Here is a 19,235-nt window from a genome sequence, read left to right on the forward strand (position 1 = left end):
AGCATCCCATGAAATGTGATCTTTCACACATAATGAGAGAGGTTGGCAAAGAACTAAAACTCAATTAAATATATCAACTTCCCCTTAAGCCTCTCATATACTCCACATTTAGGAGCAAGCCTACTCCTACACAATAAGCAGTGCGGTATATGAAAAGAGTAGGCGTATCAAATAAACAGAGCAACATGGTTAAGGTCCAGCCAGATATGTAAATGTTTGCCAGAACATCCAGTGTGTGTCTGCCGTTCGGTCAAAACTGGATCAGTCCAGAGGCCGCCCCGTCAGATCTCTTTTGAACAAAACAGTGGTCGAAATGCTGTTGAGAACAGTTTTACAGTTACAACAACAGAAAAAAGACTCAAATATATGCTGGATGGTTTATTCATTAAGGGAGAAAGCTGTCTCTCTTGTGGAGGATTTGCCACAGAGACCTGGGCATGTGGTATGGTCTCTGCACGGTGCCGTCATTACGCTCCAGACCCTCCACTAGAGGAGACAGAAACATCACAGTGGAAATAAAAACAATATAGTCCTGATGATTGGCATATGTGTAGTAGCTTGAGAGTGAAATGTGTGTGTGAGTGTGTGTGAAGGATTACTCCATATATCCCTTTATGTGCTCGACTGTTTCATAAACGGAAGCGAATCCAGGGAGAGAGAAGTCTGGAGGAACGTCCTGCCAGTCAAAGCTAGGCAGACATCTCCCTAGTTCTGGGTGGAGGGAGAGACAGAAAATAATATGACTAACAATTAAACCTGCTGACTTATCACTGCAGGTATAAGTACTTTCCTGGTGGTTTGGTTATGTTTTGGTACATAGCATAGTCAAACTGTTACAAAACAGAATGGACAAATTAACAGGTAGTTGTGTAATCCTGCTGTCTTTACCTGGTTTACTTGGCGTGTAGAAATATGGACAAAGCTCTTGATTGAGGATGTCTTGGACACTCTGTAGTGGAAATGCATGTGAAAATCTCATTAACATGCAGAATGCTATGTATGCACAAATGCTATGTATGCGTGAGTGGCTAAGCCAATGCATGAATTACATGTACAAAGAGTTGCATATTGCAAAGACTTTTGATACGACAAATTCTGTTCTGTCAAGAGTGAGGTGAGGGTTTATTTCTCAGAGATGAAGCTGGTTACATTGCTTATTTGCAGTGTGAGGTTTTACCAATGTGGTTTGGGCGAGGTCAAGTCTAGGGTCACAATACTGCTGCTGAAAGAAGTCTTTAGGCAGGGCATTTGGGGCATACGCCTCTGGGGGCAACTTCCAGAACTCTGAAGGGCATTTTTTAACACAGACCTGCAAACCAACGCACAAACACACAGAGTGAAGGAGATCTTATTTGAGTAGCTAAACACAGTGTTGCTTTTTATATTTCTATCTACACTATTTACACATTGTTCATTGCATGATAGAGCAAAAGGCTCCCAAACCAAGCAGCAAAAGGAGACCCAAGCCCCCAGACTTACAAACTGGCATTCACATACTACATGCTAAACTGTTTTGTAATAAATGAGTCTCATGTGCATATTTCTAAAAGGCTACTGACATACGTGTTTGGTTTCTGTACAATGTCAACAGGACATTTGTGTGGAAATCTCACTTGAGTGGTTGGACACTGGAGACCCTCTAGAATGGCGTCCATTTCTGTCGTTGCTCTGGCACACTTCAGAAGGTCAAAGTAGAGGACGTTTGGTTTGTCACTGAAACACGAGAGGATGCAGGAAACAAATGCAGCTTGACACATGAATATTAGCCAATTAAATAAACAATTTTTATTCAATTTTTTGAGTATGTGTATCAGGATTCAGTGCTGGAGAGTCACACCACTACCCAGCTAAGTGTTCTTTCTTCGAGGGTGAATTGGACTGGGGTAACCAATAAACTCTGCAGTGTTGTGACACTCCTAGACCTGAGTTTGGACCCCTTGGTTTAGAGACAATCATTAAACACAAGTGATTTGATTGGTTCCACTTGTTGCTGTGCAGTGCCAATCATGAAAATCTTAAAGCTAAAGTCTAACCCATCTTGTCTTGTTGATGTTTCATGTTTCCACATGATTTGCACCTGCACAGCTCCATTGTAACCCTAGTCCGACTCACTAAAGTCCATTCGAAAGAATACTGACGGTGTTCCTTACATACTGGGTGTGCTGTTTTGGTATTCCTGTGAAGATATAAATACTTATCCAGTATGTGAGGGACTTACGCATTGACTCCAGCTCCACAAAACATCCCAGTGGAGTTCTGGGGCAACACGACATGACGAGAGTCTCCAAGCAGCCACGCTGTGTTAGAACCTCCGTTAGAAGGATATCTCACAAGCCATACATGGGTAAAAGACCTTCCGCTTGAGCCCACAATAATAATGATTTTTTTTCCCCCATGAAAGTGTAGTTGGAAATGTTTCTTACCCAGGGAGCGAATAAGAATATAGGTGACAATGGCAGCCACAAAAATAATACAGCAGATAATGTCTGCACATCTCCTGAACAAAAACAAGAAATATTATTACACATTGCATGATTTAAATTATGTATTAAAGTTATTTAGCTAAGTGAAATAACTTTATAGTCTTAGTCTAGATCTATGGCCTTAGTATAGTTCTTGTATAGCGTTAATAACAGACATTCTGTGATCCATGATGTGTAGAGCTTTAAATGGTTTTTTAAAGTCAGCTGATGTGGAGGAGTAAATCGGAGAAGCACTGAGAGATTGCCGGACTCGCCTCTTGTTAACTGGTCGCCTGAAAATGGGCTCATACGGAGGAGGTTCCCCTGAGAAGATAGAATTGAAGAATATATATATTCTATAAATTCTAAGTATATACCATTACATTAGAATGAATTTAAACCTTTGAAAAACATATATTCAGTCACGCGTGTCTGAACCTTTGACCGGTACGCTATATTTTGTCTAACACATTTTATATACAGTTGTCATGGAACGCTCCCCTTCACACTAGCCATGTGGTACGGCCCGCCGCGTGCAGTGGGAGTTCATAGTCTTGTTTGTAACCACGCCTGTGTAATTAACGCGCAACTGCACATGGTTTAGTCTTGTAACGTCTGTGTGTTTAAACCGCTGTGGGAGTGTGCATCTTAGTCGGTCAATGCCCATGTTCGTGTTCACATAGTTCGTTATCTGTATTCGTGTTTTATGTTCACTGTTTATGTTGCATATGAGCGCCGGTGTCTTTATCGTGTGTTAATACACGTCTGTCCGTCCTGCTCCTTGTCCAGCGACACTAGGGCCGTTACAACACTTTTCTTTTTTTTTTATGACACCTTCTGCACACATACGCTTTCGATCTGATACACAGTTACAGATCGTACACTATATAAATGTTTTTAATATAAGGTAGACCTACCAAGTACGTAAGAACATTTATTATTTTAACATGAAATGTACAAGCTAGTTTTGTACATTTTTTTTTTCTTTTTTAACCATTGTATTTGACGTATGGGTTCTCATAAAATCTTTGGCATATGGCTATATCTGGAAAAAACAACAACAACAAAACTCACCGCAATAATCTGGCATGCTGACTACAGTACACTCCCTTGCACTTTCGATAAGCGCCATCACACAGAGTCCGCAATGTGTAATGTTTCAGTAAAAAATAATCTTGCATTCGATAATCTATTCTTATGACGCATCATTCCAGGTTATTGACACATTGTGATGTTGGAAGTCACAGCACGTTCTCGTTCTTAGCTCATCAACAAAGGCAGCTTGGTCACGAGCACCTGCTTTCCATGCTATGGGATGCTCGCGCTCAATTTTCCATGTCCTGTATCGAATATTTAGGCCTATACGATTAAACTGTCCGTGGTTACTGTGCTTTTAACGTACAAAAAAAGCTACACAAATAATAAAATAATCTTTACATAATAATGTAACCTTAGGCTTATCGCCAAGATGTAACCTGTGAGGCTAAGTGACAACGTCTCCCGTCCCCTACCTAAACTACGTCTACACTGACTATGAGAATAGTAGTATAGTATAGTAGTTCAAGAGTATAGTAGTGATATGTGATAACAATTTGATTTGTTTATTTTAAAGACTTTCTAAAGTTGCATGTATATAACCAAACAGGCAATTTACATGAGTTTGCCATCCCAATACTTTAAATTTTTACAGTAAATATATTCAACATTATATTATGGGTACAAGGAAAAGTGATATGTAGTGAACCAAATAGATATTTAACAGGCTTTTGCCATCCTATTACTCCAAATTCCTACAGTAAAAATGACTGAAAGTCATTCATGAGTACAAGAGAAACTGTATTTCAAGAATTTAATGAAGTGATTTGATAACAATTTGATTTGTGCATTTCACTCAGCTTCATGTAGTGATATATAGTGAACTGAATAGACATTTCACAGGATATTGCCATCCTATTACTCTAAATTCCTACTGTAAAAATGACTGAAAGTCATACCACAGGTACATAAGATAGTGTATATCAAGAATTTAGTGGAGTGATCTGATAACAATTTGATTTGATTTATTTATAGAGCTTCAATTATTACATATATGGAACTGAATAGACATTCGACAGAATTTTGCTACTCCATTATTCCAAATTTCTGCAGTAAAAATGACTGAAAGTCATATCATGGGTACAGGAGGAAGTTTATTTCAAGTACGTAGTGGAGTGATTTTATAACAATTTGAATTGTGTATTTTATAGATCTTCGAGTAGTGATATATGTTGAACTGAACAGATGTTTAAGAGGATTTTGCCATCCTATTACTCAAGCTTCCTACAGTAAAACACTTGAAAGTCATACCATGGGTACATGAGAAAGTGGATTTCATGAATATTGTGGAGGGATCTGATAACAATTTGACTAGTTTGTTTTCTAGAGTTTCAAAAACTGATTATATAGTGGAACGAATACATGTTTATGAGGATTTTGCCATCCTTTCATCTGTGTGCGCGTGCGTGTGTGGTGCTGTTTCAGGGATCGGAGAGACAGGCACCGCTCTAAGAGCAGGGACAGCAGAGGGGACAAATCGGTCACTATCCAGGCTCCTGGAGAGGCCCTGCTGGACACAGAGTCCACACGTGGAGATGATCGAGTCCGTGTTTTCACTTCATACCTCGTCCAGCCTGGAAAACCATTCCACTATAGCTTCAGACCATAAAAAGTCTATAGTGCTTCAAAATATGAATGATTGACTTTTTTTTTTTTTTTTTTTTTACTGAAATGTTGGACTGGGCATCTCATGTCTCCTCATGCAGTGTCAGAAATTTTGCTCTAAAATCTCGCAGTACACATATACGCAACACGCGTATAAAAACAACCAATAGGAAACAGCCTGCCATAGCTCACATGCCAACTACAAATAACAGCGGTATAGCGAAATGAGCATGAAGTATGTGGGACACAAAAATATTTTGTGCAGTTGTGGCAGCAGATAGAATGCCTTTTTGATTTCACATTTGTTGTGACAAAAGCACAATATCTTAATGATCTAGCATGATAGTTTCCAGAAAATCTGTAGACCAATATTGAGAACAACTATCGATGGAGCACTGTGCCATGGAGTTTGGTCAAGGTTTCAGATGCATCGTCTTGTACAGTTTGAAATGCAAAACAATGTTTAAGACTGCTGGAATTGCACAGTGCAAAGGCAGGTTGGGGTGAGTACCAATGTTAGCTGGCATGCTTTTGTTGTAGACTTGATGGCCAATTCATTGTCTTTTTTCCAAGTCAAGCTTCCACACATTCACGCTTGACACTGTAACCTCATCAGCATGGTATGTTACTCTACAAGTCAAGTTTTCAGAACCAGGTGAATGACATCTCAAAACTATTCTTGAACGTCCTTTTTCAGATTTGAATTCCTTACTGAGAAGTTTGAAAGAACTTAGGAGTCATTGTTGAGTTACGAAAAAATGTGTCTGGAGTGTGAATGGCCATCATAACTTGCGTTTTTCATCGGAGCCTTGCTCACTAAAGCTGTTATTTTAACTAAGCCTACTCGCTAATTGAGTTACCTAGAGAGGCAAGCTTGTTAAGGTTTAATTCCCGAAGTTTGGGCCCTGCTGTCAGCTTGTATGTCAACACGTAGCCCCCAGGAGAGAGAGTTTCGCCTGGTTTGGGTTCCTACGTGACAGCAAGGATTGTATTTTGCACTCGAAAACTGGAATCAGATTGTGAGCTAAGAAAGGGGGAGAGAGACAAGTACTCATGCATGTGAGCACACAGCTAGACAACATGGAAAAAAGACACCCAACATGCAGCAGGAGTGGCTAAAGCCATACAGAAAACCAGGGTTTTGCCATCCTTTTACTCCAAATTAAAGTAAAAACATTGGAACGTAATAGTATGGATACACAAGAAAGTGTATTTCAAGAATATATTGGAAGGATTTGATAACAATATGAATTGTGTATTTTATAGTGCTTCAACTATTGCATATATGGAACAGAATAGGCATGAACAGGATTTTGCCATCCTATTATTCCAAATTCCTACAGTAAAAATGAGTTATACCATGAGTACATGAGAAAGTGTTTTTCATGAATATAGTGGAGTGTTCTGATAACAATTTGGTTTGTTTATTTCATAGAGCTTCAAATATTGCATTGATGGAACCATATAGACATTTAGGAGGAATTTGCCATACTTGCCATACGTCCTTCGCCATATGCATTCTTGCATTTTTCTCTTTGCTGTTTTCTGTTATAGTCATAAATTCTACATATATTTATTGAGAAAATCCTTTAAAGAGGCGCATGTCCATCATCACGTTTTATTTGTTTGGCTTTTTTTTTTGGTTTTACTATTGGAAACAAAATTACTTTTTTTGCATTTGATGTTGATATCATTATGGCAGGCTTTAGTGGAGGTACTGGTGTCTATATTAGATGATTAAATACACAGCACCAGCAGTTCTGAATCTTTGTGTTAAATAATCTATGCTGATTGTCACGATCAGTCCCTTCCATGTTCCGTGTTTTCCATGTCTTGTGTTTTGTTCCGTTCCACGGTTTCATTTTGTCCTCACACTGATTGCGTACACCTGTCCCTCGTTTCTAGTTCATGTATTTAAACCCTGCTGTGTGCCTTGGTCGTGGCTGCCTGTACACGGGCATCTCGTCGTTCCCGGAAGAAGCAGGCTCACGTTTATTTTGATAACGACGAGATCCCAGGTAAGCGTCTACCCGTCTTGACCAACGCTGCAGGGGGGAGCGGCCTGCAGCGCAAGACGTGAAACCACGGAAAGAGGGAGTCCAGGAGGGTGGCCAATCTTGACATTATTACACTCAGGAATTAAAAAAAATATATTGTAGCATCCCATGAAATGTGATCTTTCACACATAATGAGAGAGGTTGGCAAAGAACTAAAACTCAATTAAATATATCAACTTCCCCTTAAGCCTCTCATATACTCCACATTTAGGAGCAAGCCTACTCCTACACAATAAGCAGTGCGGTATATGAAAAGAGTAGGCGTATCAAATAAACAGAGCAACATGGTTAAGGTCCAGCCAGATATGTAAATGTTTGCCAGAACATCCAGTGTGTGTCTGCCGTTCGGTCAAAACTGGATCAGTCCAGAGGCCGCCCCGTCAGATCTCTTTTGAACAAAACAGTGGTCGAAATGCTGTTGAGAACAGTTTTACAGTTACAACAACAGAAAAAAGACTCAAATATATGCTGGATGGTTTATTCATTAAGGGAGAAAGCTGTCTCTCTTGTGGAGGATTTGCCACAGAGACCTGGGCATGTGGTATGGTCTCTGCACGGTGCCGTCATTACGCTCCAGACCCTCCACTAGAGGAGACAGAAACATCACAGTGGAAATAAAAACAATATAGTCCTGATGATTGGCATATGTGTAGTAGCTTGAGAGTGAAATGTGTGTGTGAAGGATTACTCCATATATCCCTTTATGTGCTCGACTGTTTCATTAACGGAAGCGAATCCAGGGAGAGAGAAGTCTGGAGGAACGTCCTGCCAGTCAAAGCTAGGCAGACATCTCCCTAGTTCTGGGTGGAGGGAGAGACAGAAAATAATATGACTAACAATTAAACCTGCTGACTTATCACTGCAGGTATAAGTACTTTCCTGGTGGTTTGGTTATGTTTTGGTACATAGCATAGTCAAACTGTTACAAAACAGAATGGACAAATTAACAGGTAGTTGTGTAATCCTGCTGTCTTTACCTGGTTTACTTGGCGTGTAGAAATATGGACAAAGCTCTTGATTGAGGATGTCTTGGACACTCTGTAGTGGAAATGCATGTGAAAATCTCATTAACATGCAGAATGCTATGTATGCACAAATGCTATGTATGCGTGAGTGGCTAAGCCAATGCATGAATTACATGTACAAAGAGTTGCATATTGCAAAGACTTTTGATACGACAAATTCTGTTCTGTCAAGAGTGAGGTGAGGGTTTATTTCTCAGAGATGAAGCTGGTTACATTGCTTATTTGCAGTGTGAGGTTTTACCAATGTGGTTTGGGCGAGGTCAAGTCTAGGGTCACAATACTGCTGCTGAAAGAAGTCTTTAGGCAGGGCATTTGGGGCATACGCCTCTGGGGGCAACTTCCAGAACTCTGAAGGGCATTTTTTAACACAGACCTGCAAACCAACGCACAAACACACAGAGTGAAGGAGATCTTATTTGAGTAGCTAAACACAGTGTTGCTTTTTATATTTCTATCTACACTATTTACACATTGTTCATTGCATGATAGAGCAAAAGGCTCCCAAACCAAGCAGCAAAAGGAGACCCAAGCCCCCAGACTTACAAACTGGCATTCACATACTACATGCTAAACTGTTTTGTAATAAATGAGTCTCATGTGCATATTTCTAAAAGGCTACTGACATACGTGTTTGGTTTCTGTACAATGTCAACAGGACATTTGTGTGGAAATCTCACTTGAGTGGTTGGACACTGGAGACCCTCTAGAATGGCGTCCATTTCTGTCGTTGCTCTGGCACACTTCAGAAGGTCAAAGTAGAGGACGTTTGGTTTGTCACTGAAACACGAGAGGATGCAGGAAACAAATGCAGCTTGACACATGAATATTAGCCAATTAAATAAACAATTTTTATTCAATTTTTTGAGTATGTGTATCAGGATTCAGTGCTGGAGAGTCACACCACTACCCAGCTAAGTGTTCTTTCTTCGAGGGTGAATTGGACTGGGGTAACCAATAAACTCTGCAGTGTTGTGACACTCCTAGACCTGAGTTTGGACCCCTTGGTTTAGAGACAATCATTAAACACAAGTGATTTGATTGGTTCCACTTGTTGCTGTGCAGTGCCAATCATGAAAATCTTAAAGCTAAAGTCTAACCCATCTTGTCTTGTTGATGTTTCATGTTTCCACATGATTTGCACCTGCACAGCTCCATTGTAACCCTAGTCCGACTCACTAAAGTCCATTCGAAAGAATACTGACGGTGTTCCTTACATACTGGGTGTGCTGTTTTGGTATTCCTGTGAAGATATAAATACTTATCCAGTATGTGAGGGACTTACACATTGACTCCAGCTCCACAAAACATCCCAGTGGAGTTCTGGGGCAACACGACATGACGAGAGTCTCCAAGCAGCCACGCTGTGTTAGAACCTCCGTTAGAAGGATATCTCACAAGCCATACATGGGTAAAAGACCTTCCGCTTGAGCCCACAATAATAATGATTTTTTTTCCCCCATGAAAGTGTAGTTGGAAATGTTTCTTACCCAGGGAGCGAATAAGAATATAGGTGACAATGGCAGCCACAAAAATAATACAGCAGATAATGTCTGCACATCTCCTGAACAAAAACAAGAAATATTATTACACATTGCATGATTTAAATTATGTATTAAAGTTATTTAGCTAAGTGAAATAACTTTATAGTCTTAGTCTAGATCTATGGCCTTAGTATAGTTCTTGTATAGCGTTAATAACAGACATTCTGTGATCCATGATGTGTAGAGCTTTAAATGGTTTTTTAAAGTCGGCTGATGTGGAGGAGTAAATCGGAGGTATGGTCTCTGCACGGTGCCGTCGTTACGCTCCAGATCCTCCACTAGAGGAGACAGAAACATCATAGTGGAAATAAAACCAATATAGTCCTCATGATTGGCATATGTGTAGTAGCTTGAGAGTGAAATGTGAGCTAATAATGTTTTTTATAATTCTATTCTCCCTGAAGTAAAGGGACGAGACCATACAAGCTTTCGACTGTGTGTGCCCAATGTCATTATGAACTGCTGGAATGAAGAGAGAGAGTGTGTGTGTGTGTGTGTGTGTGTGTGTGTGTGTGTGTGTGTGTGTGTGTGTGTGTGTGTGTGTGTGTGTGTGTGTGTGTGTGTGTGTGTGTGCAGCTTACAGAAGCAGAGGAAAAGGGTGTCCACACACATGCTGTACACACTAAAGAAGCCCTGCGCGATGAAATAAGCTCCCACAATCACCGTCTAAAAAAACAGCAGTAGTAGATATACATGCTGGGCCTTCAGTATTATGAGAGGAACTGCTGTCCAGAATAAATGTGTAAATCATGGTTATTTACAAACAAAGTGACTTTACAATCACTGTCAATAAGCATTTTGGAATCTAAAAAAGAAAGAACCATTTCTTCAGTGTACTGAATATGCTGATGTTTTGTTCTCACACAGACGCAAGTGTCAGCACTTGAGCTTTTCTGAGGTTACAATACGTACAATAACGGGCAACCAGTAATAATGCAGCAGCTGAAGCTGGAAATTGTCATATGGCAGCCTGATTCTCCCAGAGAAGAAGAAGAAAGCCAGCAGACCTTACAGGGAATGTAGAAAAACCCTCAGAGTTACCTATTAAAGTGTGTTGCCATGTGCCATCATGGTCAGAATGTGATGAAGTGTAGTATGGGTAATATACACATGACTTCACTCTATATTTCTCACCTACAAATCCGACCACTAGCACCTTGCAGGAAAACAGCAGCGTGTCTGTAACACAGTCCAACACCACCACCCTGTGGACAGAGGGACATGGTCAAGGACAACGTGCTAAATATGAGCTAGAACAACCAGACACAAAAATGACTGATCAAAATAGCTAATGTCAACAAATATGTATACAAATTAAAGTCATATTCATATGAATATGTAATGATAAATTCCAACATTTAATATTTTTGCCTTAAAAATGGAAATGGAAGTAATTTGTTCCACAACAGTAACATTACATCATTTATATACACACAAACCCAGATTGTGTTTTAGACTAAAATGTAATTCATGATAAGTAGAATCTTTACATTGCAACTCTCTTCTTTACCTTTAAACACATTGAAACAGCGTTTCAAAGCATTGTAATCGCGCTAAACACTGTTTCAGGGCAAGAGATTGTGTTTTAGACTAAAATGTAATGCATTATAAATGGAATATTTATATTGCTACTCTGTTCTTTACCTTTTAAACACATTGAAACAGCATTGTAATCGCCCAACAACACTGTTTCAGGGTAAGAGATTTTGTTTTAGACTAAAATGTAATGCATTATAAATGGTATCTTTACATTGCTACTCTGTTCTTTACCTTTTAAACACATTGAAACAGCATTGTAATCGCCCTAAACACTGTTTCAAGGCAAGAGTTTGTGTTTTAGACTAAAATGTAATGCATTATAAATGGAATCTTTACATTGCTACTCTGTTCTTTACCTTTTAAACATATTGAAACAGCATTGTAATCGCCCTAAACACTGTTTCAGGGCAAGAGATTGTGTTAAAGACTAAAATGTAATGCATTATAAATGGTATCTTTACATTGCTACTCTGTTCTTTACCTTTTAAATACATTGAAACATTTTTCATCAGCTTACACTAATGGTCTTTGTAATGATGAGCATTAATGATTAGAGGGGGTATCTCCCTCAATTATAGAGTGGATGAACTCTTGTTATGCAATTGATTAATTGACAGAGGTGCTGCAAGTTCAGGAGCCTCTCAGTTGGAAAGGTGTAGGAAATACTGCAGTCAGCAAGGTATCAGCAAGCACTTAGAGTGCCAGAGAGTCTAAGAATAGAAGCTGTTTTTTTCTTGGCCTTCTGTTTTTCAGTGTGGCAGCATCGCTGAAAGGTCAAGATGTTGTTTTAGCACACAGAACCACCTTTGAGTAACGCAAGACAAAGAACTTGTCTTTTCTGAGAAGCGTGTAAAGAGAAAGCAATCACTTGCTAAAGCCTGCCCAAAAAACAATGGCATCGATCAGGGCTCTGCTCTGCTTCAGAAAGAAATATTCAAAATTAAAACTAAAACAGCAGTAGATGTTTTAAAAAAAATCAAAGCTCTGTGATTTAGCTAATTTAGCTAATTGATGGTTATTATGGCACATCACATTCAGCCTCAAAGAACAAACAATCTCTCTCGTTCATTTGGTTAGTAGTCCTGTTTTCATCTTTCCATAATGGTATATTCTCTTGCCCTTCAGATTCCTTCAGTGGGATCTCCCACTCCAAGAAGGTTAAATTTGAGAATCCTGCACGGGGCGGGAGCCCTGGCCCTCGGATTCGGGCGGGGACACCCTGGCCCTCGGATCCGGGGTTCAATTCAATCGATGGCTTACCTGCCATGGTCTTTTCCCCCTCTGGAGCCTCGGACGAGGCTTCGTCGTCGTCTTCCTCCTCTTCCAGCTGGCAGGGCGGAGACGAGGCATTGACCTCGCGGCGTGCTGACGGCTATCAGAAGCGGGGCAGCCTCAAGAGGAAGAGAGAGGAGGCACACAGCAGCAACAGTGTACAGATCCTGGAGGAGCTCTCCTCCCCTGGGTTGTCCAAGCGTGTGGCCAGGGGCAGCGATTGCGAGTACCAACTGGTGCAGAACGAGATCCTCCGCTCCGTCTCCAACAGCTACGAGGTTTTGGAGTCCCTGGGCCGTGGAACCTTTGGCCAGGTCGCCAAGTGCTGGAAGCGGGGCACCAGTGAAGTAGTCGCAATCAAGATCCTGAAAAGTCATCCGTCCTATGCTCGACAGGGCCAGAACGAGGTGGGAAAGTTGTGCCTGCTTTAAATGAGCTATTGATATGGCCTAGAATCAGCTGTAGCCCTGATTCTGTTATTGTTTGTTTCAGTTTTACAACATATGTTCTGTTGGTGTCAGATGTGCTAACGCACACCGTGGAATTTGTATACAGCCAGGGTAGCACAGAAATACTTGTTTGGCACACTAGTTCTAATTTTCACTAGTTCAGTAGGAACTAGTTCGGATAACACACGGACAGCTTGAAGCTTACTCTAAAAAGAAGATTTAGCTTCAGTTGTGTAAGCCATGCCTGTTTGGATGTGCATTAAAAATGTTATTGTTATGAAAGAGCATTAATCTGCATTGTTTGAGTACCAAAAGCAAGTTCATGGGTTCATTTCCAAGGGACCACTTCCATAATTGCATCTCCCAAATCCTGTAGAAGTAAATGGTTGAAGGGAAGTACACAAAGTGCTTGATGCTATTGAAAATAAGTAGGCTATTTGTCAGCAGTATCAAACTTTGAAGCTGTGACCACGTAGCTTCGGCTTAACGCGTATTCTGTCTTCCCTCCTTTGCTCCTCCTCAGGTGAGCATCCTGAGCCGGCTGAGCAGGGAGAACGCCGACGAGTTCAACTTCGTGCGCGCGTACGAGTGCTTCCAGCACAAGAAGCACATATGCCTGGTGTTCGAGATGCTGGGGCAGAGCCTCTACGACTTCCTCAAGCGCAGCAAGTTCAGCCCACTGCTGCTGAAATGCATCCGGCCCGTGCTGCAGCAGGTCGCCAAAGCGCTCATGAAACTGAAGAGCCTGGGCTTGATCCACACCGACCTCAAGCCCGACAACATCATGCTGGTGGACCCCGTCAGGCAGCCGTACCGCGTCAAGGTCATCGACTTCGGCTCAGCTAGCCACTTCTCCAAGGGCCCCAGCTACCTGCAGTCCAGATACTACCGGTGAGGGACACGTGCTGAGGCGTGTTAGAAATAAGTATGCACTCGTTGCACTCTAGTGTGCTTGAGAGTAGAGCTGCATGTTGTGGACAGTTGTAATAACCCTGCTACACATTAAAAGCCTATGATGAGCATTACAGTTAACTGGAGCACGATTGATTTATAAGTGGTTTATTTTTATTGGGTCATGTGAGTGCTGTTATTTAGCAAAACACCTAATGAACCGTCTTCGGTGTCTGAGATTAGTTAGGATGCGCTGAACTGCAGGCTTTGGTAATATCAGTATTTAGCAAGTCTGTACAAAACCGCTATTACATTGTAGCTACACTGTTAATTAACAGTGTAATATACTGAGTAACGGGTGTTTAACTGCATTGGTACTCTGTATTTACTTAATGCAAAACAGAACATTATTGTAGTGTTGGTGCATTGTAGTGTTGGTTCCATGTTACACTAGAATAGTGGGTGTGTAATGTCTAGGAACACAAACACCCCCCCCACGGAATTATCAGCCGAGGCTGATTTCATGATGGCGATCTCTGTGTTTTTGGTCCAGATCGCCTGAGATCATCCTGGGTCTCCCATTCTGTGAGGCCATCGATATGTGGTCCCTGGGCTGTGTCATTGCTGAGCTGTTCCTGGGCTGGCCCCTGTATCCCGGAGCCTCCGAATATGATCAGGTAAGCACATGGTCCTTTGAGCTGTGCCTTAACGCCCGTACAGCATCAGTGGTGCAGACCTGTAGTGGTTTTGTGGCTGTAGTGATATGTGTGTGTGTGTGTGTGTGTGTGTGTGTGTGTGTTTGTGTGTGTGTAGTTTGACCTTTTAGCTGCTTTGTCGGCCCGCTCATTTTTAGGATTAATATAAATGAGTTTCTATGGCCTGTTTTTTTAGACATGCACTTTGAAAATGAAAGGATTAACTCAAAATAAAGTCATAATCCTTTTGCCGTATGGTGTCTCTGCAGATCCGTTACATCTCCGAGACGCAGGGCCTACCAGCAGAGTGCATGTTGAGCGCAGGGACCAAGACGCACTACTATTTCTACTGCTACCCCCTGTGGAGACTCAAGGTTTGCCTGTCTTCAAATGCCAAATGCCATGTGTTTTTTATAAGGGACGTAACTTAATGACTTCATGTAACTTAATGGTGGAGCTGAATGGTTTGTTTTTTCTTTCCTTTCTCCAGACACCTTCGGAGCATGAGGCGGAGCGTGGCATCAAGTCCAAAGAGACTCGGAAGTACATTTTAAACTGCCTTGACGACATGATGCAGGTTATTTGGGCTTTTGTGCGCGTAACTATACGCATTTCTTTTAGTGTTGCGATGTGAAATTGAAGAACGTGACAAAGGGCTCCCGCAGCTCACATTATAGAGCAGGTAGAACAAGGTGCTAGCTGAAAGGTCGAGCGTTTCTGCTGTCATAATGAGTAGCGCATGTAAGTCGCTCTGGAGAACGGCATCTGCGAAGGGCAGAGCAGTGCGTAGAAATTTGCTGCAGAACTTCGTTCGTATTGGGTGCATTGCCGCCCTCTGCTGGTGAATAATATGACTCACCCATGGGTCTCTCTCGCAGGTCAATATGACCAGTCTGAAAGGCACCGACGTCTTGGCGGAGAAGGCCGACCGGCGGGAGTTCATCGACCTACTAAAGAAGATGCTCACGCTAGACGCTCACAAAAGGATCACGCCAGTGAAGACCGTGAACCACCTGTTTCTGACCATGACCCACCTCCTCCACTTCCCTCAGAGTGCACAGTGAGTTGCTCCAGGCCTTCCAATCTACATGTCAGTGTTTCAAAAACATTTTAAGGAACACCGTGTTAATTTAGAAATCCAAATAGCATCAGAGTTTCTCTGCTAGTACTGTAACCCCCCCCCCCCCCCCCCTGTGTGTGTGTGTGTGTGTGTGTGTGTGTGTGTGTGTGTGTGTGTGTGTGTGTGTGTGTGTGTGTGTGTCTCTCGCTGCAGTGTGAAATCTTGCTTGCAGAACATGGAGATCTGCAAGCGGCAGTGCACAGGCTTCGACAGCAGCAAGACCCTGTTTGATGGTAAATCTGATGCCCACTTTGGTGCTTCTTTTAAATGTTACATTAGGGTTGGCTTTTTGTTTGTTTGTTATTCTTCAAGTAGATTTAAAACATCACCAAACTGGCCTCCGATTCCACCTATAAAAGAAGACAAAAATGGTTTCAAATGCAAGTGTTCTACCAAATCATGTTACTGCTCAAATGTGATCCACAAATGGTGAATCAGGTTGTTGCCTAGTATTCGAGTAGCCGATAAAGAGGCCCCTCTACCGTAGTTCAAAACGAAATTCCGTTGAATCCAAACTTCATTGTGTAATTGTTGATCATTGTAGCTGAGGTTTTTGTGTCTCTCGTTCTATAAGACCAACACTATGCTTTCTTCTATGGTTCTTGTATGTGTATTTGTGGAAAATTCAATTCTACTTGTGTTTTTGCAGTACACAGTACTTAAGCAGACCGAGAACTCTTCTTGGTTTTTCAAGGGTTGCGACTTGTGCAATATTCAGCACATTTAAATAAATGTTTCTTTCTTTTCCTAGACGTTTTCCAAACACTTGATTCTTTATGACATTATGAAAATTTCTTTCTTTCCTCGAGTACAAACTCGAGTCCATCATTCATTGGCTGATATGTTACTATCATACATGTATACATGCAGACTCAAGCAAGGAGTTTGTAATGGTGGTACAACTGTGTTCAGGTCATTTGATACTTTTTATTGATAAAGATGTTCTTTTCCAGACTCAGTAGGGTTTTGTTGTTTTGTTTTGTTTTTTGTACCTCTATGAACATTATTGAATAATATGCCTTATAAGGGAATCTCTAATTAAGAGAATCATGTGTTTACATTTGGAATAAATTACATTCTGATAATACCCTAGCACCTGAGTCATACACGTTTTCTTTAATGAAAGGGGTTCAAACCTCTCCTGTACACCAAAGCATCCCAAGCCAAGTCTTGGAGGATTTGTCTGTCAGTCATTAAAATATCAGTTCACAGAAAGATGGATGAAACATGTTTTACTTTGATGAACTTTTTACCTTGGAGTACTTTGTTTAGTGTGAGAAGCTGTAAATGTGTCCAGTCCTTAAAGCATTATTCTGATTTTTCTTGTCCCCTCCATCATTTTCATGCTCTCCTTGTAAGGGCTGTGAAGATGCTCAGCAGAAAATGAGCTGCTCAGCTGCAGAAGAGCACTTCAGCCTACATTTCAAGCCAATTCAAATTTGAACTCCTACACTGTCTTCTCACATCCATTTCTTTTTGAATGTCAGTTAGGACATCAAGATGAATTAAGCACACTAAGCCCAATACTAAGAGACTGGTAGAGTGGATGAGCCACAGAGCAGGACACAGCACTATTTTTGCTTCAGCCAGTGCTAACTTGATGCAGTCTTGCTGCTTGGGGATTTTGCAGGCTTTGACTTCTTGGGTGTGTGATGAGGATTTTGCTTAAATTAAACTCCTCATAAACACGTATGACCAACCTGTGCCTATGCTCTACCAGGACCTCATCGCGTACTTCTCTTTCAGTAACTCGGAGCCTGTGTTTTTTTGTTTTGCTATTTCTGACATGATTGGGCAACATTTTCCTTTTAATGTATATGTGGAATCCACAAAAATTATACCCACTTAAGTGTGCTTCAGCATAAATAAGCAGACACTGCAGTTTGGATTATTTCTAGGGAAACAGGAAAATATAGTATCTTTAATTCGCTGCATAACAGTTTACATTAATTATTAATCATTCGTATGTGTTGACAGTTGCAATAAACAGATTAAGAAAACATGCCGTGAAAATGCTGCCGTGTCCGTATTATAACAGAAATAATGCAGCTTCACTGAGCAGATCATCCATAAAACTTGCTCTATATGGATTTTATGAATAGTATGTTAATTTTGTTTAAAAAGACGATGAGGCCTAATGGGAAAGGCTAAAGTGTCAAGTCGGACTTGAATTCAACGACTCAGGTAACATTGGGCTCTCTAGCTAGGTTAGCTAACAGACAAGCTGTCTATTTGAGATGGTTAACTTAGCTAGTTCACACATTACTTATGCACATCTCTTGCGGCAACAGATTCTAATTTTCATGGCGATGGAGCACGTTAGTTAACTTGCAGATTAACTGCCAACTATTTGCTGTAGCTGCAATTAACGTTATTATCTAGCATTGGCTCGCTAACCGTCGGATTGCTCTAAAAGAGCTGTGACAGCTGCATGTCAGTCCTCGGTCGATGAACTGTCTTCATGTCTAAGCACGGATACCTGTCGATAATGGGATCATTTGGGGGAGAATGAAGTGTGAACTAGCTAGGATAATTAGCTACTATGGCTAGGTACCTGTCCGCCAACGATGTGGCAAATTTAAAATACTGCAGTTCTTTCGTATAAAGGGAAGCTTAAAATTGTGTGGCATGTGACCTTTTATCTTGGCTGCTGGCTAGCTATTGTAATTAAGTTGAATTTCAGCTTGGACACCTTTATAGTAATTGATGGTTATTATGACACATCATATTCAGCCTCAAAGAACAATCTCTCTCATTCGTTTGGTTAGTGGTCAGTTTTCATCTTTCGCTAAAGTTATATTCTCTTCCCCTTCAGTTTCTTCCAGTGGGATCTCCCTCTCCAAGAAGGTCAAATTTGAGAATCACGCGTCTGGCGGGAGCCCTGGCCCTCGGGTTCGGGCGGGGTCGCCCTGGCCCTCGGATTCAGGGTTCAACTTGTTCTATGGTTCACCTGGCCTGGTCTTTTCCACCTCTGTAGGCTGTGACTTGGGTAATATTCAACACATTTTTAAAAATGTTTGACAGTTGCAATCAACAGATTAAGAACACATTTTGCAGGTTAATTACTATAGTGGTTGTGTTTTTTAAAATCTACTTCTATTTTAGCTTTAATTTTGAATAAAGCCCATAACTAGATCTGCATGGCTTGCGGCTATTGTAATCAAGCTGAAATTGAGCAGAGCTAAATTATTTAAATAAAGCGCTTTCAGGGTGATGTGGAGGCAAAACAACATGGAAGATTGTGATTTACATCCGCTTGATTTTCTTGAGCCTTCTTTCTGCAAGATTAAGGGTGGGAAAATCAACAGAGAGTAAGTGATGAATTTAACTAGCTGGCATTAGATAAATCACAGAATTGTGGTTGTGTTTTTTAAAATCTACTTCTGTTTTAGTTTTAATTTTGAATAAAGCCCATAACTAGATCTGCATGGCTTGGGGCTGTTGTAATCAAGTTGAATTTCAGCTTGGACACCAGTATAGTAA

The 19,235-nt window shown here is 41.0% G+C and overlaps 1 protein-coding gene across 1 annotated transcript; it reads left to right on the plus strand.

Moving 5' to 3' along the window:
• The first annotated feature begins 10,396 nt into the window (after positions 1–10,396).
• LOC145659167 (homeodomain-interacting protein kinase 1-like) lies at positions 10,397–18,846 on the plus strand. The gene is made up of 9 exons (XM_081720312.1): positions 10,397–10,401; positions 12,653–13,004; positions 13,570–13,937; positions 14,491–14,614; positions 14,902–15,006; positions 15,123–15,209; positions 15,511–15,692; positions 15,906–15,985; positions 18,568–18,846. Exons 1-9 carry the CDS (start codon positions 10,397–10,399, stop codon positions 18,771–18,773), a joined length of 1,509 nt encoding a protein of 502 aa, XP_081576438.1. The 3' UTR covers positions 18,774–18,846.
• Positions 18,847–19,235: the final 389 nt, after the last annotated feature.

The sequence above is a fragment of the Electrophorus electricus genome, chromosome 9 (genome assembly GCF_041902795.1).
Source record: "Electrophorus electricus isolate QZ-2024a chromosome 9, ASM4190279v1, whole genome shotgun sequence".
Classification (NCBI taxonomy): domain Eukaryota; kingdom Metazoa; phylum Chordata; class Actinopteri; order Gymnotiformes; family Gymnotidae; genus Electrophorus; species Electrophorus electricus.

Coding starts and splice junctions, on each gene's coding strand:
- LOC145659167 (XM_081720312.1), top strand. Junction 14,615..14,901: donor GAGCCTCCGAATATGATCAG/GTAAGCACATGG, acceptor GTGTCTCTGCAG/ATCCGTTACATCTCCGAGAC. Junction 15,007..15,122: donor ACCCCCTGTGGAGACTCAAG/GTTTGCCTGTCT, acceptor TCCTTTCTCCAG/ACACCTTCGGAGCATGAGGC.